The following is a 23,826-nucleotide window of genomic DNA, read 5'->3' as shown; positions in this document are numbered from 1 at the left end:
TGGCTAGAAACTCTGCATTAACAGTGTTATTAGACCAGTTAGCACTTCAGTTCTATGCAACCTAAATCCATTCAGGAAAGCTGAGAAGTAGAAAAAAATATAAGAAATGGTGGAAAACAGGTTAGTAGAAGTTTAGGACACAGTCCTAACATGACGACACCAAGGATGTTACAATTTCTGCTAACTTGCAGGCAGAACCCCTCATGCTTAAAATTTTGCATGCTCAGAGATACATGGAAATCAAAAGAACTGCAAAACCTGGTTACTAGATTTGCAGCCACAGATTGTTCTGTGGTGACTGTTGTGACTTTACCTGCAAAACTGCAGATGTCAATAATAATGCTTGCATCATGTCAGATACCTCTCTAAGACACGAAATTTGGTGATGAAGTCAAAAGTTCAGGATTCTTTTGAGTGGCATGAGTTGCCATTTCAGGAGCTGGATTTTTACGTGTGGTTTTGGAAGTATGGCCCTATATATATAATGCTCAGTATCTCATTATGGAACAATGGGAAGTCTGGGGTTAAAGTGTGCTGCTGAAGACTTCTGAGACAGCAGAACCCGACTGGTCTTCTGGGTCCGTTACCTGTTGCATAGGACTGTGCACATCCTTACGTTCTACGGATTGTGTGCTCATTGCCCAAGACTTGCCCTCTTCACCCAGAAGTGGTGTTTTATAAGGTTCCACATGTATCCTGTGAACTTTCTGCCTAGATTCCTCATACTTGCCTTTCCCATCTTCTGGAAGGCTGGATGCATGAGTTAAGAAAGTGCTCCGAGACCCATCAATAGGAATCTCTAACTCCTCACTGGAGGTAGGTTCTTGAGACAAATCTGAAGATCTCATGAGGTGCTGAGTGTACACTCCCTCAGACAGGGAGCCAGACTGGCTCTCGCTGTGCACCCGCAGCCACCGGTGGTGCCGGCTGAAGTAGCTGTAATGTTGGTGTTTCCCTAGTTTTTTTTTCCCTAAAAAGCTCAGTGGCTGCTTGGAGCCAGAGGACTTGTCAATGCTTTTCGATGCAAGCCCTGACATGGTTAGATTGTTCATATACTCTGTGCAATATTCAGCACTAGTATCAAAGGCACTACACTCTGCCAGGCCTTCTTTCAGGGTCAGGCAAGGCTTCATCTCGTGGACTTGGAGAACATCAGGTGCACTGCCACCCAGGCCACTGCCTGCCTGCTGGGATATGTCCTGTGAGGAGGAGTAAATCAGGTCTAATTCTCTGGGGCTTAATGCATCACTGGAGTCATAGTCACTGTCAGTTGGAAGGAATACTTCAGAGCAGCCTTCTTCATCTGAGCAGGGCTGGGAATCTGAAAGGAGAACGCATTAACATCAAGAAGACAAGCACAGGAGAAGAACTGCTTAAATGTTGTTTATGTATTTTATTTCTTAATTTAGAATAAAATCTACAATTCTGAAAATGTGTATGTGTGTCTCCTCTACGGAATTGTCCATGGGCCTATGTGATAGTGAAGACAGTAGTCAGGAAGGATTTACAGATATGTTAGAGAGGTGGTGTTAGAATTAGGAAAAGCAAAAAAGGATTAATTTATTATATTAAGTACAAGGAATAACTTGAATTGGGACTAAGTCCTGAAAAGATTTGGTTTTTAAATTTGTTTTCACCAAATTTCATAGAGATGGAGATTTGGGAGAGAGAGAAACTAATCCTGTTTCTGTTTTTATTAAAGATGTCAGTTGAATTACTCCAGATTTATACCTCTGTGAGTAGGTGCATAAGAGGCTTGAGACAAGACATGGAGGTAGATGAGCAAAACCTTTTCCCCATTATTATGTATGTGTGGTGAGACACTGGCACAGGTTGTCCAGGGAAGCTCTGGCTGCCCCATCCCTGGAAGTGTTCAAGGGCAGGTTGGATGGGGCTTGGAGCAACCTGGTCTAGTGGAAGGTGTCCCTGCCCATACAGGGGGGTTAGGACTCAATGATCCTTAAGGTCCCTTCCAACATTAGCCCTGCTATGATTCTATGATAAATCCCAACCAGACACACAATTCAAATGTGAATTTGTTGACCAAAACTGGCACTGAAATCACTGCTGTCTTTTGGCTAAAGAAGGATCTGTAGCATAATAAATATGTCATAGAATGGATTGATGACTCATTGCCCTGGATAGTTTATATTAGATCCAAGGAGGAAAATGTAGATTTTATACAGTGCTGACTATTGACTTTGACCTACTGTAAATTACCATATAGCACAGCAATAATGAATCAAGCCCATGCAGGACAAGATAATACTCTAGGTTGCAGGGTGCCGGAGCTAAGGATTATTCTGCATTCTTGGTCTGTAACGCAGAGAAAAAATAAGTTCAGGGAGAGATGCTGAGAAAGAACACCACTGTGTAATGGAACAAATCAAACCACCATAATTTCTGGGTTTCTTTTCTTTTAACCTAATATAATCAGAGTGGATTAATTCATTTTTCTTATAAAGAAAACTGCCAATTTGATTAAAAAAAAAGATTATTACTGAAATGGCCATGGCAGTTTAACACAGCATCTGTTGCTTTTGTTTCTATTGCTTCATTTACTTGTTGCTTAAGGACAGCTCAGCAGAATGATGCTTTGCATTTTTCTCCAAAGTCCTTATTCTGTTAGCAAATTAGGTGTTACTGTTTAATTTGCTTCATCTGTATTTGCTGTGATCAATTTCTTTCAGCAGTTTAATTTTCCAGCTGTTCAGAGAAGCAATAATGGTCCAATGAGGGGGGTACTTATTTTTGTAATTCTGTGTTTTAAAGTGCTTGTCTAAAACACTGAAAACACTGAGGATTTGGAAATGAATGTAAAATCAAACTGCACTAAAATTTGCTCTCTCAAAACAAAGCAAGAGGAGCATAAGGAAGAATTGCTCCAAAGCAAAGGAATAGTCAAAGAATCAAAAGAAAATAGCAGTAACACCAGAGAAACAGAAGGTGACAGAGAGTATAGAAAAGTCTGACTTTGATTCCAGACAAATTATTAGAAACTATGATGAACAGATGGATACATGAGTGATCAGGAGTCAACAGGGTTAGCTTAGTAACTCATGATTGGTGAGACACAACTCATGTAACTTACATCTCACCAGTCTAATAAAGCTCTGAACGTGCACAATTAATACACAGACATCCTTAGATTTCTGAAGAGCTTTTGGCAAGGTTCTTTACCACAGGTTCTGAAGCAATGAAGCTGTAATTGAAACAAAGTGAAAGCTCCCTCCAGATATTAATAGCAGATTGTTGATGTAGACAACAAATGAAGTAGTCAGCATTCACTGTGGCTGGATTTTACTAACTCTGGACATCATGGAAAAGTCAGTGATAGCACTTGTCCCTTCCAATCTGTTCACTAAATGATCTGGAACAATGAGGGACAAAGTTGGCTGATGGTGAGTGATTATTCAGGAGTGGCAAATGATTGTTAAAATTATTTTAAAATAGCTGGGCAGGTATGGGAAAAAAATAAATAAATCCTTTTTATAAGAAGACATATAAAAACTGTTATAATGGAAAGTGAGTTCAAAGATTTCACTTGATGAACAAAGGAAAACTCTCTTACCACTCATAGCTTTTCTCCTCTGCAGTCTAGCCTCAGGTGAAGGGGGAGGTGAAGGAAGATAGTCTAGATGTGAAGAGGTTGAACTGATTTTCTTTTGAGAGTGTTCTTCTGAAAGATCCACAAGCTTCTTTATGGGTAGGCCAGCTGCTGGCTGCTTGTATCTTGCATAGTGCAGTGCTTCTGTGATCCATCTCGTTTCCCTCCAGATCTCATCTATTTGCTATGGAGAAAAAATGGTGAAAAATACAGCTATTAATTTTACCTAAATGTATTTTCTTCAAGTGCCCAAGTAGGTGTGTAGTGCCTGCCAACAGAAAGAAGCAGGATCCCCTGACTTCAGATTTAGGTGGTCTGAACTGCCTTTGGTTAGATTCTTGTTCTCATCCACTTCTGCAGAGGCTGCTTAGGGCCACCAAACTCTTACATTGGGTACCTTAATTAAGAACCCGTAATTGGGAGTGGTGAATCCAGATCTGAACTCTTGACACAGAAAGAAAATGAAAATTGTCTATTGGTGGAGTATAAAGTTTGATCAGTTTTGTAGCACATATTAAAGTTGGTCTCATTCTGTACTGGAACGGAAGAAAGACTTCTTGAGCATCCTTATAAACCCAGGATTATGTTCAAAAGCAAAGTGCTCAGAGCAACCCTAGTTATTAACTGAAGAAGAATATACAAACATGTGGCAAAATATATATACATGGAGGGTTGAAGAGCAGCTGTGACCCAAACTGCTGGTTTCTCCCTTCTCATCATTTTGGTCTGTGTGCATCTTAATAGTGTAAATCTACACTAAGACAGTTCTAACACATGCCTATTGGTGGCAATAAGAGACAAGTGCCCTAGCCAGTAGCAGAATATAGCTTTTAATTATCTATGCAGAGAGGAAAGGTGCTGTTTGATGTGAGTCTTTGAGAGTCTTTTGACAAGGAACACTTTTAACATCTTCAAGCAATTAAACTCTGATGATGAGCAAATGCTGCTGCAACCAGCAAATGACAGAAGCTGTGAGTATATCTGTCTGCTGCAGTATCTTCACTTGTACTTCTCCTCCAGATGGTTCTGCAGTTGAAGCAGTGAGGCTTCACTGCAGCTACACAAGCTACATTCTGCAAGAATGCAGACTGAGAGCCCTGGGTCAGTAAATGGATAGAGAAATGTGAGTGGTGCTTTGTGCAGTGTCGTCAAATACGGGAGTAAGAGGGATCAGTGGAAAGGAGACTGCAGGCTGCTATATTCTAAAACGAGTTCTCCAGCAGACACAGTCCTGGCTGGAGATACTTCTTCACAAAATGTGCATTCCAAGCGTGAAATTTATTGCCAAAGGATACTGTGGATGCCAGATTAGCTAGGGTAGTTCTTGATGAACTGTGTTAGAGACAGGATAGCTGGATAGATGGATCTTTGTTTTGACCTAGTATGGCCATTTTTATGTAAAGGTGAAATCCTGACTCCAGTGATGTCAGCACAAGCCTTGCCACTGAGTTAATTTGAGCTAAGAATATACAGTGATAAGAACAGCAAATGGTTCAGAGATTAATTCTTAATCCTACATCATTTCAAGGCTTCATGAATACTTCATGGAGAAATATTAATGGAGATTTTCTATTTCCTTTCTGTGATCCTCACTCAATCCCAAACAAAAAGCATCCTGAATGCAGTTTAATAGAATGCAATTCTTGATGGTTTTATCCCTGATGCCATTCTGCAGCAACTCCTGGGATAACGAACCAGTCATTTTAAAGGACTGTGGTTCTTTTACAATTTAGGAACATTTGAAGCATTTTGTTATGTAAATTGCAGCTTAACTTCAGTTTTAGTTTCGGTGTCTGTAGATTTCTTGTCTTGCTCTCTAACATTCTGGTAAAGAGTACAAGTACCTTACCTGCTGTTATTTTTTTTATTTTTTTTTTTAATTTTGACTTTTCTGTTGCCCTCTGACACCTTTTCAGAACTGCATTTACATAGACTCTCTTGCTCTTTACAGTGTTTGGTTTGTGTAGTGACTTCAACACTGTCTTAGATCTAGGATCACACAAATGCTCTTGCGGTTTTGTGGTCACCACTGAAGATTGCGGTATGTGGTGGGCTGAGATATTTTTGCCAATAGGTGGAATACAGCTGGTTTTCATTTGAGAGGAAACCTGACAAGGCTAATACACTGTCACAATAATTCAGCACAAAACCCTGAAGTTTAAAATGTTCTCCCATATTTTCTTAGCATATATTTGTGATTCTCAAACATCTTTGGAGAAGAGGAACACAGAACTGTCTATTTGGTGCCTGCATGTTAATATACATGTACTTTTTTTTGAGGTGAGGATAAAAAAAATCCAAATTCTCCTACATGTGGAGATAAAGATAGATTTTCTGAATGTGAGGATGGGAAGATGAGAAGGATATGATTGAGTGATGAAAGTACAATGGAACATTCCTCTCTGCCCCCCTGCAGGTTGCCAAAAGCTCCAAAGTGCACAAGGCAAAGGAGATCTGAATTCCGAGCAAAGAGAAACTGAAATGTTACCATCTTGTTCATAATTGTGGAGGGCCAATCATCTTATCAATGGGATAACTGGTTGTCTTGACCCCTGTTCCAACAGAAGGTTGTTTGAATATTAAGATTACAGAGCTGCAAACTGATCTGCACTTCTAGAAAGACAGATCAACCATGTCCATAGATGCACTCTGCAAAGGTCATGAGTTTTATCTGTAAATAACCAGAATGGTTTGCAAAAGGACAGGCCCTGCTACACTGCACAATGGCGTGTAGCTTGAAGATCCCTGAGTTGGGTAGGTGAAGTCCTGATCTGGGAACATAACAGGAAAATCAGTGTGAGAGACAGAGAATAAGCAAACTAGACAAGTATGATAATGTTTGTGATCATTCTGCATTGAGGGACTGGAGCAGTATCCCCGCATGGTGCTGGACAGACTTACAGATGCTTTTGGGGCTAGCTTGCCACCTCAAATGCAGGGCTGCTTTCTTCACTGTGACACTGGTGATGAAGATTGTTTCCATAACTTTGAGTCTTGAGTTTTTCTTGTGATTTCTTAAATTGGGAATTTTTCATGGTGAAAAATGTTCTTAATTCACGAAGACAGAGAAAAACTATTACACAAAGGAATGCCCAAGCATGGTACTAGCTTACCTCACATGAGATGGGAGTGATTTTTACAAGCAGACTGATACCTCTTTTTAACAGTCTACTATAACTGTAATTTGATTTTACCCATAAAAATCCTTGTATAAGAGCAACAACTAAGGAAATCATGTTCTGGGGTTGAGTTTCATAAAAACAGAATTGCACTTTTGATACAACTGCTCTTTTTATGATGTCTATGAATAATTCTCCATTTAGATTTCAAGTTACAGCCTTATGCAATTTTTAAGAAAGCCACCTTAAAATCTCCTTGGAATATTCAGAAACAGACTATTACCTGTATGTAGTCTATAACTTGCTGGTGTCTTTGTTTGGCTGCAGCGACTTCACTGTCTGAAATTGCTTCCCTTAGGGACTGCTGGGTTTTCAGAGAGTCCAGCTCTATGACAGCAGAAAGGCGGCAATACAGGCTTATAAATTTTTCCTTGTAACAGCAAAAATGAACTGTGAAAAGACCAAGTGCAAAGGGAACACTGTTATATTCTGGTTATGAAATATGAAATCCTTAGCTTTCCGAACACAGATTTTATTAAATATAATTACTACGTCTCTGGATGGGTTACTTTAAGCTAGAAATAAATAATTCAGGCTCAGATTTTCCCCTGATTTACACTGGATTTACTCCTGTAACTTCACTGACTTCAGAAGAGTAATTTCTTATTTATATCTAAATGAAGGGATAATCAGGTCCTTAGTATGCAAGTCCAGAGGCTATTTTGCCCTTGATAGCTTTAATCAGAAAGGCTGTTTCAGAGGCTTTTATGGCTCATAATTTATTTTATCAAGAAAGCAGTGAGATGACTTAAAATAGAACTTCTTTTTCTTTTTAATTGAGTGTTTCAGAAAGAATCTACCATTTTGAAGAATGACAACTTTCTCTTGGGCTAGGCTAACTTAAATCTGTAACTGAAATGTACATGAATTGGCAGTCAGAGCATTTCAGTGATATCACAGTGAGGGTGAAACAATTAAATCTTGGGTGTTATCAGACATCATCCTCCTCTGAACTCTCCTGCAGAAGGGTAACACAGACAGTTCAAACACGACCTCTTGCTTTGTGTTCATAGTACAGACCTGAGCTACCTCTAAAGGTGATAGCTAGGGAACAGAGACAGAAAATCTACATTGCCAGGGAGCTTCACAAATGTTAATTTACCTGGCCTCTTAAAGCTACATTCCTCCAGAACCTGCAATTGCTCAGGCAAAACTTAACAGTTATCTCTGGGAACTGCAGTACAGACAGACTGAAACTTGCTGAGGGAGAACAAGTTATCAGAAATCCTTCCCCTGTCATTGGTCCTTCAGTAAATGCAAGCACATAGCATGATCTTGGTATAACAGCACAGGGCAGCTGGATTGCTGCTGCTGCTTTTCTGGATTGGGGTATGATACTTTTCAGGGTGTCTCAGGTGTAACTTGCATACATTCTTCTTACAATAAGTATTAAAGCAAATATTAACAGTGTCACATATCTACTGATCCCTTGCAAACAACCTGATAAGAATAACAAATCCTTAAACAAGGATTTCTCAAACCAAGAAATTAAATCACAGAAGCATCATTAGCATAACAATAAAGGCCTAATTTAAGCATAGAAATCCCCCCCAAAAAAGTGAAAGAAAGAATTCTACCTTCTGGTTTCCCAATGATACCCAGATATTGCAGGGATCTAGTCTGACTAGTGTGTGGTCTTACAGTATATATGCCATATGTGGTGGACTCTTGAGTGAATTATGGTCGCGGTTTCAGCTTCAGTGCTGAAGTTTCTGGCCTTTGTGGTTTTAAGTCAGACCCTTTAATGTTACTTTAACAAATGTTACTTCAACATAGTCTTTTGTGGTTATGCAATTATACAGTTGGTAGCCACCATCTAATGGGGAATGGAAGCTTCTAATATTTGAGATGTGAATCACAGTGACTTTATATAACATACATATATAACAAGTCTAACAGAAATGTCATCTGCCTTTGGACAGATGATTGCTTACTTAAAAAAAAACAACACAACTCAAAAGTCAAATTCAGCTTTCCACACTTTCTCCACCATGAACTGCTTTCCCACAGGTGTCACATAAGCACCTGAAAGAGACATCACTGAGGACACAGTTGCCACTGGAGACCTATTCTGTAGTGGTTCCTTGTGTACTGACTCCAGCAGTTTTGGCTCTATCTTTCTCTCTTCTCCAGGCAGAGGAAAGAAAGATATCCAGTTTTACAGGCCAGAAGGAAACAGAGGACACTAATGTGTAAGGCTCAGCACCCCCCATACATAGAATAAAAAGAACTATTAAGTCTTTATGAGCTGCTTTTATGTGAAACCTTTCTTTTCTCTGTGGACCAAAGAAAGAGAAATGAGAAATAGAGGACCTTGAAGTTAAAGCAGCATCTTATGCCTTCTGTGAGACATCTGCAAAGCCCTGTTTCAGGGAATTCTCACCCAGTCAGCAAGGCAGTGGAACAAGAGGGCTGAATCTGGAATGTGCTCCCTAAGAAACAGATTCCAGTCCAGTGCTTTGCCATTTTTCACAACGGGCTTTTCCTGTACCACAGAGACAGGACTGAGCCTCTTGCATTTTTCCAGAAATCAGAAGGAAAAAAGATGACCCTCACACAGGAAACTCCACTCAGACCTTTCACAAAATTGTAAGGGAGTCAGACCTTTCATAGGACTATGTGCAGTCAGGAACTGCAAAAATTCTTCACAAAACCAGTGATTATTCTTGTGACAATGTTGGATGGTTTTTTGCATCTCCTTTCATGCTCCAACCTTGCTACGTTGTGCTTAATTTTTTGGTTCTGTTTTTTAAAGAACATCATCTTCCAAATAAGCTTGTAGACACATACTGGATAACTGGGCTTTGCTCTATGCTTTGCATTTCAATAACGATTGCTACAGTATATGCTTTAACTGCTCTGCTCTCTCTATAACTTGTACACAGTTATAGGTAGTGTTGTTGCCAAAGCCATCATGTGATTTATTGACTCTCCACTGGGACAAGGGGGAAAACAGATACAACTTTGTGATTTTATTATAAGGAGACTGGGCTAATATTTCTAGGTGAAGCAAGCTACTATACCGAGTTCAAACATCTGAAGAGGGAGGTTAAGAAATCCTGAGTGTGGGGTGTAAGGATTATTCTGTCCTGGGGCAGTGCAGACGTCGTCTGAGGCGGGGAGCAGGAGAAGAAAGGAGACATTGTGACCCAGTTCCAACACCTCCTGTGTATACAGACGGAAGTGCTTAGCCTGTAGAGGGACACGCGCGGGGGAAGAAATAGGAGAGAATTACAACATGGCACTTATATAAACAACACCCCAAATGATATAAAACATTAAAGAAAATTTGCACAACATCAAGCTCGGGATTTTTATAAAACATAAATATTTGGGGGGAGGGGCTAAATGTGGGTTCATGTCACTACATAAAATAAAGATTTAAAGCTGCAATGTTCCACATTAAAACAACACACACAGGCACAACCGCCCTGAAAACAACATTTATGTTTCTTATTAGGCAGAAAATGATCACATGCCATGTGCTTTTCAAGATTATGATTGCATAATTATGTGAAAACATGAAAATGGATTCAATTAAAAACCTTTAAGATTCAATTTAGAGTTGGTTAAGAGAAATATGCAGCTCTCCCTCAACACAGCACTGAGAAGGTTTAACAAGTGCTGCAGCAAGAGAAAATGGCACACACAGGAGTTGGCCTGAGACTGCTTAAAGCTGCTGTGTGCGGCATTGCATTTCACCCTGTGTATGCACCAGTGTCACTGTCCATGATTCTGATTACCACAAAAAAAACCCAAAACATAAATAAATCTGTTGAATTAAAAATTAATTAACATAATAGTTTGGTCTTGAGTCATCAAAACGTAACTGTTTAACTGCAAGGTCAAGTTTACGTCTATCTCTCAGGCACAATAGATGAGCTTGGCTGAGCTGCAGCCTAAGGAACACTGCAGTTTGATTAGTATATTTTAGTCCCTAACTGAAAAAAAAAAGATGCACAAAAGCTACAACCTCCAAGAAAATACACTAGCAGAGACCTCTACAGAGCCCTATTGAATTAGAGTGACTGACCACAAGGCAACACACCATCTGTCTTAATTTTGGATTTACTTGAGTCTTACTTGGCTCTTCAGGCTAGAAGGTGCAGCACTGATGGATTCCTTTTTAAAAGCAAAACTTAAACCTTTCAAAATCAAGAAATGTAGAACCAGATTAATTTATTTTAAGGCCACATCTTTCTAGCTGCACAAACAGACCTTGAAGTGAATATAAAGATGATTTACTTTTACTTTAAACCCTCTTTACCCTTTTAGACCAAAATAAAATGGAATTCATATAAACAAGAAACAAACTCCTCAGCTTATTTTTTAATGGCTCTTCCACATTATAGATTATCCTCCCTGACTTTATTTATTCACATACACATTTCTTGTACCTAAATGTAAAGCCAGAAGCCAGGTACCTCTCCTCACCCACAGCAATATGGAGGTCTGGAACTAAGTGTTTTAGAAGTACTGTTTGCCTGTGTGTAAATGAATAGCAAAATACTGTGTCTTCAGCAGGCCTTTCATACACCCTCACTATTACCTCTAAAAGAGCAATCAGTTGCCCTGCTTGCCTGGAAAAAAACCCATATTTCTTTGCCAGTTGGGTAAAGGTGCTCACAACTACTAGTTTTGTGCAGAAGTGCTTATTTGCACCTGCCTGAATGGCACAAATAAGCTTACAGATGGAAAAACAGGAAGTAGTTGAAAATTTGTCTATTAATCCTTTTATGTTCAAATATCCAGAAAAATAACTGTTTTATTGAAGGTATCCCCCCCCCACACTTAGAATAACAGAATACAAAACTTCTCAGCTTTTTTTTCCTTGCAACTCTAACATTTAATCCCTACTCACAAGTTACACAGTTTGTAGCTTTGAGTTGTATTGTTAAGAATCAGTTTTAAAAAGGTGATAAATACCACAAAGGAAAATACCTGATGCAGAGGTAGATTGATCTGTTTAATGAGAGCTTTCACTGCCATCTGGAGCTCATACAAGAACAATTGAGTAGGGCAGTCTGAAGTATGATCCATACTTTCCACAGATTCTGAGCCAGAAAGTGTTTGGATCCATTCCCACTCATCTCTGTATGTTGAGTCAAGTTAAAATTAGAAATATAACAAAAGTTCAGTGCACAACCAGGAATTCAGTGTATGTGCATTTGGGATCTGTTGATAGTTTAATCCTCGTATAGCAAAACATTCTAAACTTGTGCAATCTTGATTGTTTGTGGTTAAAAATCTAACTTGGAAAGGTTTAATTTTTCTAGCACATGTACATCAGGTTGAACATTCCTTGCAAACCTTTGAAAGTCTAACAGCCTTTGAAATATTTCACTAAGGCTTCTCACTCCATGTTTTCTTTTTCACATATTTTATGCCGCAGCTACCACAGTATTTTAAAAAGCATGCATTGGAAATGACAACAGTGACAATTAGCAGGAAGTTTAATTTCTGCGACAGACTCTTGCACTTACTGGAGCCAAAGAACTTCCTGATTTGCTCGACATTTATCTGCTCTAGACCTGATAAACATGGGAATCATCTTTCTGGATCAAATCCTTCATTCACCCTGCCCAGTATTCGGTCTTGAAAAGCAGCCAGCACCAAACATTCAAGAAAAAAACATACAGGAAACCCCACTACAAGACAAGTAATAGATGTGGTACAATTTGCTCCTAAATAAAGACCGGATCTTAAACTTCAAGAGTCAGACATTGTTATAAACTTTGAAGCACTAGGCTTTATGTGCCTTCCAAAATTTTTGTTAGCAATAACCACTACATTCTGGATTTTCACATTACCCATATAGATATCCAGTTCATTTACTCATGCAAAATTATCAGATGGTTTCTGAAATGATACGGGATAACAAAGCTCCAGAAAAAAGGTCAATATAATTAGTTGTCCACTGGGCAGGGACCAGGCAGCACAAGTGAACTTGCCCAATAGATAAGGGAAGCAATGGACAAAGGGGAAAACAGCTTTCCCAGAGCACAGCAGCTCTATGGCTGACAGCATCTGTATGAATATGTTTCCAATTCCTGTGTGTTTGCTGTGGATTAAAGTGAGAAACCACATATTGCACAAGAGAATACACAGAAAAATCATCAGCACCAGCTCCCCATGGTCAGTTGAAATCAAGAGAAAGGGTGACATTGAATTCACTGGTGACTGAATCAGGGCTGCAGGGTGGCCTTCCTAACAGATAGAGGGAAGGTCATCACTACTGTCAGAATCTGAGTGACCATAGAAAAGTGTCCTTAGGAAGCAACAGGCCAGTGTTCTGGAGGGGCCTCCAGGTTGCGGGAAACGCACAGGTATACCTGTTTAGCTCAGTGCTGGTCTCTGTGAGGGCACACACCAGAGCCAAGCTTTGCTGGCACCTACCATTTTGTAATGGCAAAATTTCCTTAGCGCTTAAATTTGATCAGTTGTTTCAAACTTAAACCAAATGTTCTCTCCCCACAGATGTGTGTGTAAATATGTAGATATTCACTTACTTGGAGACATTGCTGTTGTCTCGGATTTTAACATGACACAGGACATTAGGCAACTTCTGCAACACAAGCACTTTAATCTGATCCACAGAACTGCAGAGCTTAAGGTAACCCAGATACAAGCCGGGAGGGAGGCGTTGCTGACTTCGTTTGTGATAGGAAAGTATGTCCTGTTTTAAGAGAAACAGTCCTACATAAAAATCTGGGTTTTTTTTCCACATGAGCGGAAGAGTTTGGGATCAAAAAGCAACAAATGTTTTTACAGCCATTGCTTTGTTTCAAGAGTGTTCCCAATTCACAAAGCATTTAAGCACATGCTTAAACATATAAATAATTTGTGGTAGTTTGGATGCACTTGGACAACTTGGTCTTATAACCATACACAGGTTCTCTGAGCTCTCCACATCATGCAGGAGTTGGCTCTAAAAAACTGAGGTTTCAATCTTCTACAACTGTAGTGTTTAAACTGGCTTAAATAACACCCACCTCTGCATTCCTGTCTGATCATTTCAGCAGTGAGCTGGGTCAGGGAACTGATTCAGCTGAAAAACAACTCAGGAAAAGGAATAGTCATTTTTCAGCCAGAGCAGTTCCCTGGTTCATGTTTGGTGCGTAGCTGCACAGATGGAGCAGAGCAGCATTGGAAAATGCTCTCACCTGGGGAAGATGGGAGAGAGGGGCTGTATAAGCCAGTACTTCACCAAAGAAATGCATGTAGACTCTCAGAGAACATCTCCAGAAAACCTGTTCTGTCACCTGCTGTCAGCAGGAAGATCTCTATGAGCATGGGGGTTTGTGGCTTGCAAAATTTTTTTAATGGCTGTGTTTTCTGAACAAGTATCAACAAATAAAGCTTAGAAAGAGTTAATAATGGTGGTGTATTTGCTGAAGCCAGGAGACTTTTTAAAGGCTATGTATAGCAGTCTGCCTAAAGTACCCTAAAAATGATGTCTGCTGCCATCCTCAGAAATATGTGCTTCTGCAGTGGGTGAGAATTAAGACACCTGGCCTGATGCCTTTGCTCTTGGAACCATCAAATTATCTGCCAGTGCTGTGCTTGGCTCTGAGCAATGCAATTAGATCCTCATTTTCACAAGCACTTCATGAACAAAAAACCCATTCGATGATTAAACAAGTAATAGAAGAAAGGGTGGGCATTAGATAGGAATGTGTAAACCATTAGGGGAACATTTTTTCCACTAGGATCTCCGTGGAAATCTGATCTGGCCTGTAGTTTGGGTTTCCTAATATAAAACCTTTGCCCAGATTGAAATTTTTCTACACATTTAACACATTTTAATATATTAAATCTAACACAGATCAGGTAAGTTTTATTGTCTTCTGGAATTTTTTTAATGTTCCTAAAACCTGGTGATGTGTATTTTGATTGCCTGGAAGTTTCTGGTACAAAAAGCACAGTCTCTGCCCAAGAAAGTGCCTCTAATTAAAAAATAAACCACGGCAGTCATCATCTAGCTGAGAGTGCTATAGAAGGGACTAAGACAATGATTTGTCTTGTAGTATTTTGGGTAACTGTGCAACTGAGTTTGAGAGAGAGATTGGCTGCTGATATTTTGTGAGAAATAGGTTGCTGTTATCTATAGAAAACATGTATTAATCTTTATGTGAACTATGTTTAACATGAGTTTACAGATACCCTGATTCATGAAGGGCTGAAAACCCATGACTCTCAGTGATGTTGACTGAACTGACTGTGCAAAGCAACTTTTATGTTCAATCCTTCCCTTGATATTTGTCTAATTGTGAAGTCTAGGGTCATGTTATGCAGAAATTAAGGGAGGGTTATAGTCAGTAAAGAATTCTTTAGCAACTATACCAGGCTCCAAAGAATTCTGAACCCCACAGAACAAGTTTATTCAGTAGAACAGTAAAAATTTAAGCCTAGATTCAGTGTTCAAGTTTGCATGGAAAAATCTTATGGAGTGCAGAAATATAAATATCTGTATTGGTGCTTAAGAACATCCCAGAGAATTTTAAATGTTTTTATATCACTTGCTAAAGAATTCTATAGCATGGTTTCCTGAAACTGATAGAAACTCCACTATTCTTTGCTAGGATTTTGAAGTAATTTCTTTAGAATCTCATGGATATTTTACATATTAAGGATCTGATTCCAGACCCACTGGAAGTAATACAAGCCTTTGCTTTCAGTGGGAGCCTTGCCATTAATTTTATTGGGCACTGGATTAAGCCTAAAATTCTACAAGAATCTTCCAAAAATCAGGGCTCTGGCACAGGCTTTACAAAAACAAATAACATACAGTAAGAGAAGTAAAGCACTACCTGGATTGTTATAAGCAAGATGTCTAATGCTGTTGGCTCTTCTGGAGTTGAAAGGGATTTCCTCTGGCTTTGTAGTTTGGATACCTGCATCCATTTGCCATTAAAAAATGAATAAAGACTCTCCACTTCTCTTATAGTAACTATCAGCATATTGCCATGTCGATCCTTGATTGGCTCATAAAAAACTCTGCCTAAGTTGTGAGTTCCCAGCAAATTCTAGAAAATAAGCACATTGAAAAATTAAAGTTATTTGTCACATATCAGGAGAGCGGCATGTTTTGAAACTTAACTTTGTGCTCACTGACATCAGTCCTATTGACTTCAGTAAAAACAAGACCCTGAGTTTAGTTTTCCTTGGGTTGTGTTTGTGGATTGAACTGTGGATCTTCCAGTCTATTTGGTGCAGCAGTGCTTAGTCCAACATTTAATGGAGAACATCAGAAAGGCTATTAGCCAATGCCTTTGTAAAAGGAAACACTGCAAACTAATTCACTCATTGGGACAGAGCTTCCTATTTTTGCCCAGTCATGTAAAGGAAAAGGGTGCAGTTTTCAAAAGCACTCAGTGTTGGTCTAGTGGTGGTTTCTTTGATATTAATTAACCCTTGTGATTTGAACTCACTGAAGAGCTAGGTGATTATCTTAACCTCCTCATAACCAAAAGTCAGAGATGATACAAAATTCTTCCTCTCTCCCCAAATCTTTCATATTGGACACTTCAATATTTTCTGTTAGCGTCATTAACTACAATCTCCATTTTCTGTTCTCTGTTTAAAAATTATTCAGATTATTTTCAGCAACAAAAGCAAAAGGCCCTCATATCTGTGTCAAATGTAAATAATTCTGGAGCTAAACCGTGGGGTGTGTTCGTGAAGGAACACAGAGGAATTTGAAGACACACGGACCCTTTTCCTTTTACTTCAGATACCAAGAATGTGCAAGACAAAACCAGCAGAAACTAACAAACTACCAGGGCAAAGCTCTCCAGGAAAATATGTGAGGATTAAAGAAAAGCAATTTTAAAAGACTCCACATAAAATACGTATTTTGGTCAAAATCCCTTTCTTCACACAGTAAGGCATCTGCTTATAGGTGCAAACACACTCAATCCAGTGACCAGCCACTGAAGAGATTCCCAGATGTCTTAAAGAAAAATGCCTAACATTTAAAATATGCTCATTACCTTGCGACTTCTCAAGAGACTTACAGTTAGCTGGATAAGGATGGGGGTAGTTTAAAATGAAAACCTGAATTCACAATGTAGCACATTGTGTGTTTTGGGAAGTGCTGTACATTAGTTTAATGACATTGTAAAAAGCATAGATTGTCCTGAATTTATTTATCTGTACTTAGCAGGTAATATTTACTATAAAATGTATTATTAAATTGTTTCTAAATTCTAGGTAGTCAGCGCAGTGACTGCCCTCTGTGTGGCATAACTTGGCTATTTTAGCTAAGGGCAGGCAGTTGCTGTCTCTTGAGGTTAGCCTCCGAAACTGATTAACACTGGGTGCCTTGAGTATACATTTTGTATTAATCCATGTGCCCACTGGTGGGACAAATCATTGCAGGTAGGTGTTAGCCTTCTAGTTGTCATATTAATCACTGCAACAGATGAATGTGTCTAGATGAAAACAAACCGTTCTTTATTGTTACTGACTGTATATTCCCAAGGGCACTCCAGCACAGAGAATGGGGGTAGCTACTAATGTGAATATATGACTAAATCATGTACTAACAAACTTTTGTGTCTGGTTGGCTTGGCACCCCATCACTTACATTTTGTTTGCTTTAGTTGTCTAGTGGTAACAACAGGCAAAATTACAGTCCCTGTTGTCTCTGAATCTACTGATCTAGCAGCTGTGTTGTCACTGATCTTTTCCATTCTGTCCTAAATTCCTGTGGAGTCAGTCTGTTAACTGCCTCAATAAAATGTATTCAACCATATAAACTTTACTGAGATCCTTCCATTGGTGGATCCCATTAGGCCACACACCGTTAGAGGCTGGCAGATCAGTGACAATCCCTGTGTTTGTCAGGGGACAAAGCTAACAGAACAAATGTTAAGGACAATAAATCTGCTAGAAATCCAACAGAGAAATATACCACATGGACACATTTGCTGTATCTCTGTGCTTTAAGTTCGGCTCTTAACATCTCTGGTAGCAAATAATAACACAATGTACCAGGAATCTTGGTTATCTGGAAGTGCAGTCCATGCATACTAGCAACGCTCTGATACAAGCCATCTGCACAGAGGGAATGGAACTGAACTGACCAAAGGAATATGTGCTACCTGAGCTGAGCTAACCACACCAGAGGGAGCATTCAGCAGATATAGTTAAAACTGTCTCTAGTGACAGCTCAAATGCCTGACAAGCAGCTGCTGCCTAACACAGGTGGTCCTCCAATAAAGGTACAGCAGACTGGCATTCCATGTATTTCGGGACACTTTGGGGAAATCAGTCAAGACAGGTGGTTGCCCAGGAAGGCTACTCTCCTGTACAGTGTGTTTTGCCAAAAGATGTAAAACAAACCCCACATGGATATTCTTAATAATGGCCACAAAGTATCTGGCTCCCATAGCTGCTGTAAAACCTGGCTTACTGCAGTAAGTGGCAATAACAAGAGGGGTGGCTGGATGGCAAACACATGAGCCAAGCAATATGGAGGTCTTCATTAATTCCATGACTCTACCTTAGATCTTTCTGGGAAGCTTTGGTGACTTCATTCAAACAAAAGGTAGGAGAAAGTGAGGCCTGGATATACTTTTCTGTAAAAATAATCCACATATCTCTTTGAAAATGTGTTTTCCCAAAAAAGAAAATACTTTGTAGAAGTGTCTACCTTCCAGCTAGGGATTTCATGTTATCATGAAACCCATTCTTCAAAAGTTTTACAATAAATGTCAAAATGTTCTGCTGGAGAAAATGTAATTATAACAAATAGTGAATGGAGACACAGAATTATTAAGTGACCTGTTCTGAGATACAAATCAGGTTGTATCTGTAGCACAGGTTGGAAGAGAACCATCCTGAGAGTCACTGCTATGCCTTAACAACATGAGAAGAAAAGTGCATGTAGTGCTCTGTCCTTACCACTGTGCTGAGAGGTCAGCACCAGATCTGTGCACCACTGGATCTCTCTGAGACTCTGTTTTTAAGAGTCTAAACCAGTCTGTGGCTGGTTCTCTGCACAAAGGTATGTTTCACCTTAAAAGTGTTGGCAACTCAATTAAGAACTTAATGAAAGACTCATTTTTATTTCCTACTGACAATCCACAACAGCATAGCCATCCTGTTGTCAGACAGGGCAGTTCTGCCCTGGGCTTGAACAGTGTGTAAACCATGGGTGAACTAAGAGTAGTATTCTGGCAACTTGAGCAGTCTACTTGTCCTTGCTGTTAAGGACAGAAACTACCTACTGCTGCAGGTTCCCATATAGCACAAGGGAGTGCTAAATCTTACCCAGAGTTTAAATGTTTCATTATTATATTAATAATTTATAATAAATAGGCCTTCTGAGAGACTTTTGAGCAGCAAATATTAGGATTGTAACTCCTGAATTCCCAATCTGCAAACCCACAGGCTTATCTATGGTCATTTGTTTCTTTGTCTACCACTATTGTTTCTTTCCTGTCTTTTTCCTGCTGTTTACTTGCAGTATAACTCCTTCCTTCCAGCTGGCAAGAGAGGCTAAGTAGCTCATTTCATTGTAGATGGTAAGACTGCTCCAAAGACGAGACCAGTGGGGAGTGGTGAACCATAGGACAGCTGGCAGTACTATCCCTTACAGATCAGAAAGTTACTGTTAATAGCCGGAAATCTGCAATGCAACCAACCTGTAGCTGTGCTGCTGCTGAAAGCATCTTTTGCCTGGCTTGAAGTGCTGTTGATGAGGACACAGATATTGACATGTTCTGCCTCAGCCATCTGATATCATCCCACATGCAAGACAACTGCAAAAACATACCCAGTTCAATCAGTTTTTGTTCTCAGCATTTCCAAAAGCATAAGTGAAACTAAAAGCATTTGGGACTTGGACTTGCCTAGATAAATATGAAGCAGATACTGCATCAGACACAAAAGTTCTGTAAATATCATGCACCTATTTTAACTACCTTTTGGACTATTGTGCAAAATTGATTTACTGTAATTTGGGGTATAAAAAACCGTGTGAAGATTCCTCGAATGATGGCATAACCATAATACCAACTTTAAAACTTTTTGTTCTTTCCTTAGGCTCTTCCTCTAAGTGTCCATAAAACCTTTACGTATCCAAGTAGCAACCATTTATGTAGGATCATACATTTAAAATAATCAATCGTGCTACTGCCAGTGACCCAGTCAGAATTTAACCTGTATAAATGGTTTGTGAAAATACTTTAGCATGAGTAAAAGGCAAAGCACTTAATCATTTAGTTTTTTAATGGTGTTTCATATATTCAGAATGATGAGCTCAGGCCTATACACTGCTGGCAACATATATGTAGAAGCAATATATGAAATGAGGCTCCTATTGTTACCTTTGTGAACCACAGGAAATCCTGCATAACTGAACTAGTGTGAGAGTCATCGATTTCCACAATTGGGATTTGATCTTCATGGGTTACTAATAAGTTGTCTTTATAAAAAAAGACAACAGATAAGTAGAGTCCCCTACAGAAAGAAGGAAACATTGTCAAACACCTTTCATGTTTATGCACATCCATGCTAAATTTTAGTCAAAAAGTCACAGATGTTAAGTTCTGAGGAGACAAACTGAATCATCTGGTCTTTACTTCCATGCTATGTAGATCATACAATTTCAGCCAGCGAACCCTGCAACATATTTGGGAAGTTTATCACTTTAGATGATGTGAGACTAAAGGAATCTCAGAAATTATTAATCTGTTCAAGCCACTGACATCAGTTTTAGTATGAATTTTGCCAGAGTAAACAGTACACAATTGAGGCTTTACCCCTTTAGAAATCAGAAATTTTACCAAAACATTTTGTCATTCATGGGCTTAGTTCTGCCCTTGTTTACCTCACAGTAAATCTGAAGCAACTCAGCTGAAATCAGGTGGGTTATTATGAACTTACATTAGTGTAATTGAGTGCAATTTGGCCAGCATATCTGCAAAACTGCTTACAGAGATCATTGCTTTCAATATTTGCCCTTGCAATTAGTTACAAATGCTAAGTAGTTGCCTTAGGGAATTTAAAGATCCTGGAGACCTCTTCTGAAACAATCCAACTGTTATCAACATACAAAGAAGAAAAAGCAAACTGAAGACTCCTGACAATGAAAGAAGAAATAATCCAGCATACACAACTTCCGTTTGCTAGAACAAATTATCAGGGCTGAGAGTTGTTTGGGTCACAGTGGGTTGCAAATCTAGCTAAAGATATCAGAAAATTCTAGACATGCTGCTTTTGCCAATAGACTATAAAAACATGTTACCTGAGCCCTGCATTTTATATTATGAATGAAATAAATACCATAGTTTCATTACTGAACAGCAGCAGAGGCAGTACTTCCAAAACACCACAGTAGCTGCACTTGGTGTTTGCAGATTTTTCACTCTGTTGTGATTCAAATTGATTTCTAACAGCAAAAATGAAAAGATTCAATTGATTTCAGTAGGAACTGGAGCATTAGTTTCCTACCAGCTCATCAGTCTTACATGTCTGTGATTTTATTAGGTTCATTCTGATTGATTGCAGCTTCATTGGTGGCAGAACCTTCACATATATTTCTAAGGTGCTTTTCACTGGTACAGAAGAGCAACAACTGCTAGCTAAAACTGAGAATGTTTGGGAGATAAAATGAATGACAAACCGTTTCAGTGTCTTCACAAACTTGTTTGATGAATGGAACAGGTGCTTCAGGCTCCTGGAAACTGATTGCTTGCGACCAGCATTCTGCAACTTAGAACTTTCTAAAATGGAAAATAAAAAGCAAACCAAACCCAGCAGTTAAATTTCAGTTAGTATCTCATAAAGAACCTTTGTCTCTTGAAGCACAATGCTCTTTCAGTCAGTGCCCACCATGTTCCTTTCAAAAGACACCATTTAGAAACATGTTCCAATACAATATTTTGCTTAAAATTGACTGATCTTAGGGATATGCAAAAGCAAACTCAGACTTGGTAAAAATGTTTTTCTCCTAGGCAAAATGTAGTGAGAACTAGTACCATGTGCTCTTACTATTCAGAATGGATATGAATTTTGCAAGTGGTCTCAAAAACCCAAGAAGATAATAAAACTGTCAGCCTACATTGTAGGTTGTTGCAGTTCCTCAATGTCTGTTCATATATGGCTTGATTCTAAGAATGGAATAATTGGTGTTCTGGCAATTACTAATACCACAGCCTTGCCAGTCTAACCTAAGTAAAAGCTTAAAGGAAAACACTAGATTGACCTTCATCCTTCTCTGTATCACATTAAATGCATGTGCTGCTATTTGGATTTCCCCCCCCATCTCAATTTCTACTCACCTGTATTGCTTGAGAGCTTTCACAGTTACATTTGCTCCCTAGTAATCTGGAATCCAAGGAGGATGGGGTGTTAAACTCATTTAATGTCCAAGCTGGCACCTGCTGTCTACCTGCAAGGACCTCTGGACCAGCTCTCTCAAGAGATGAATTTTCTAAATTCAAATAATTGCCCAATATTTTAAATAATACAGTTGAATTTTTATAAATTGTATTATTTTTCCCTTTCATGCATTTGCCTTGATGTCGTTCCGTCTCTCATGCATTTGCCTTGTCACCCAAAGCAAAATCTTCCAATGGGAAGGGCAACTCCAGGCTGTGTGCCACAGCTGGCTCCAGCTGTGTCCCTGGGGACAGACGGTGATGGGTGTCCCAATAGGTGGCAGTGGGGAACATGCAGGGTTGTACAATGTACAATGTCTTGTCAGTTGCTGTTGGGTGCTTAAAACTGCCTGAGGAGGTTTTACATTGTCTTTTGCAGTGTCCCTCGTTTAATGCTGTTGTAAGAGAAACAGCAGAAACATGGACTTTTTTTTTAAAAAGAATTAATTCTAGAGATCTGAAAAGAAAGACAAAAAGAAAAATGTAACTGTGAAAGTATATCTCAGTTTTCCAGGATCTGACTGTTTATTTGGATGAGGCATGGATACCTATCCAGACTGAACTGTGAAACATTTGGAGGGACACCCTTCTGCAGTGGGGGAAGAATATGACTCATGAAGAATTATTTGCTGGAAGCTGTTAATCAGTCTGCTTAGGTGTCTTCAGAACAACATATTTCCCACTTACCTCCAGTGCAGAACAGTTGTTGTCTATCTGTGTCTCCCTAGTGAGTTCTAAGTTTGAACATTTAAAGAACATCTAAATTTGCTCCTGTCAAAACCCCATCTGTGGAAGTGCTCAACATATTTTAAAATGATGAATAAATTTGCACCATAATCTGCACAGTGAATATCACAGAAAGACGACACATTGCTAGCAATAATTACCACTCTGCTGAACAGCAAGTACAAAGAGAACAAGGTTCTATTGAGGGTGAAATCATACAATTCAGATGTATGAGACTTATTAGATAATCAAATCCATTGTCTTTCCAGTGCAAACTTGTTCTCCACGGCGTATTCTCCAGTGTGCTGTTCAGCTTAGTTTTAACAGACTCATCCAAATCTGTGACTGCTCCTTTGGTGCAACTGATCTTTGTTTCCTTTTCCTTTTTTTTTTTTTTTTTTTTTTTTTTAAATAACATGTTTTTCTATCCGTATCTCCCCAGATAATTTATATTTTACTGTGAACCAAATGCTACATGAAAACTCTTGTCCTACTCCTTCCTTTTTCCAAGGTTAAAATTACCTTAGGAATATAAATTACATTCTAATTATGCAACTTTTATTTTCTTCTATATTGAGGATGTAGGGAAGGGAGGAGGAAATTGCTGAAGGCAAAGCAATGTAATTCTGTATAAAACACCCAGAGACTGCAGCATTAAAATAAAAGGGCACATTACAAGTGAAATATATGTTATTGGGCTATTTGGTGGTTTGGGTTTAGTCCACAGCTTTGCAGAAGCCAACAACAAAAGAAATAATGTAAAACTAGATGGAGACTGTAAGCTCTTCTAGCTTGCTATTTGCCTTTGGTTTGCAGGATAGTGTGTCTAGAAGCCAAAAACCATGGAACTGAGATTAGAGGATAATTTGGGTCTACAGGAAATGGAACTTTGTTATTTAATTAACTAAAAAATAACAGAGAGTAA

General features: G+C 39.1%; 1 protein-coding gene across 1 annotated transcript in view; it reads right to left on the bottom strand.

Moving 5' to 3' along the window:
* Positions 1 to 524: 524 nt before the first annotated feature.
* The window catches only part of ANKFN1 (ankyrin repeat and fibronectin type III domain containing 1), a 58,884-nt gene continuing 35,582 nt past the window's right edge, over positions 525 to 23,826 (bottom strand). The window contains exons 8-17 of the mRNA XM_051634919.1: positions 21,419 to 21,518; positions 20,121 to 20,253; positions 19,437 to 19,553; positions 15,597 to 15,812; positions 13,296 to 13,462; positions 11,728 to 11,878; positions 9,810 to 9,978; positions 7,010 to 7,176; positions 3,572 to 3,791; positions 525 to 1,321 (exon numbers count right to left, since the gene is read on the bottom strand). Coding sequence (XP_051490879.1) covers positions 525 to 1,321; positions 3,572 to 3,791; positions 7,010 to 7,176; positions 9,810 to 9,978; positions 11,728 to 11,878; positions 13,296 to 13,462; positions 15,597 to 15,812; positions 19,437 to 19,553; positions 20,121 to 20,253; positions 21,419 to 21,518 — 2,237 coding nt within the window. The remainder of the gene's footprint in view (positions 1,322 to 3,571; positions 3,792 to 7,009; positions 7,177 to 9,809; positions 9,979 to 11,727; positions 11,879 to 13,295; positions 13,463 to 15,596; positions 15,813 to 19,436; positions 19,554 to 20,120; positions 20,254 to 21,418; positions 21,519 to 23,826) is intronic.

Source organism: Apus apus, chromosome 17 (genome assembly GCF_020740795.1).
Source record: "Apus apus isolate bApuApu2 chromosome 17, bApuApu2.pri.cur, whole genome shotgun sequence".
NCBI classification, from domain to species: domain Eukaryota; kingdom Metazoa; phylum Chordata; class Aves; order Apodiformes; family Apodidae; genus Apus; species Apus apus.
This window is presented reverse-complemented; position numbering and strand designations above follow the sequence as displayed.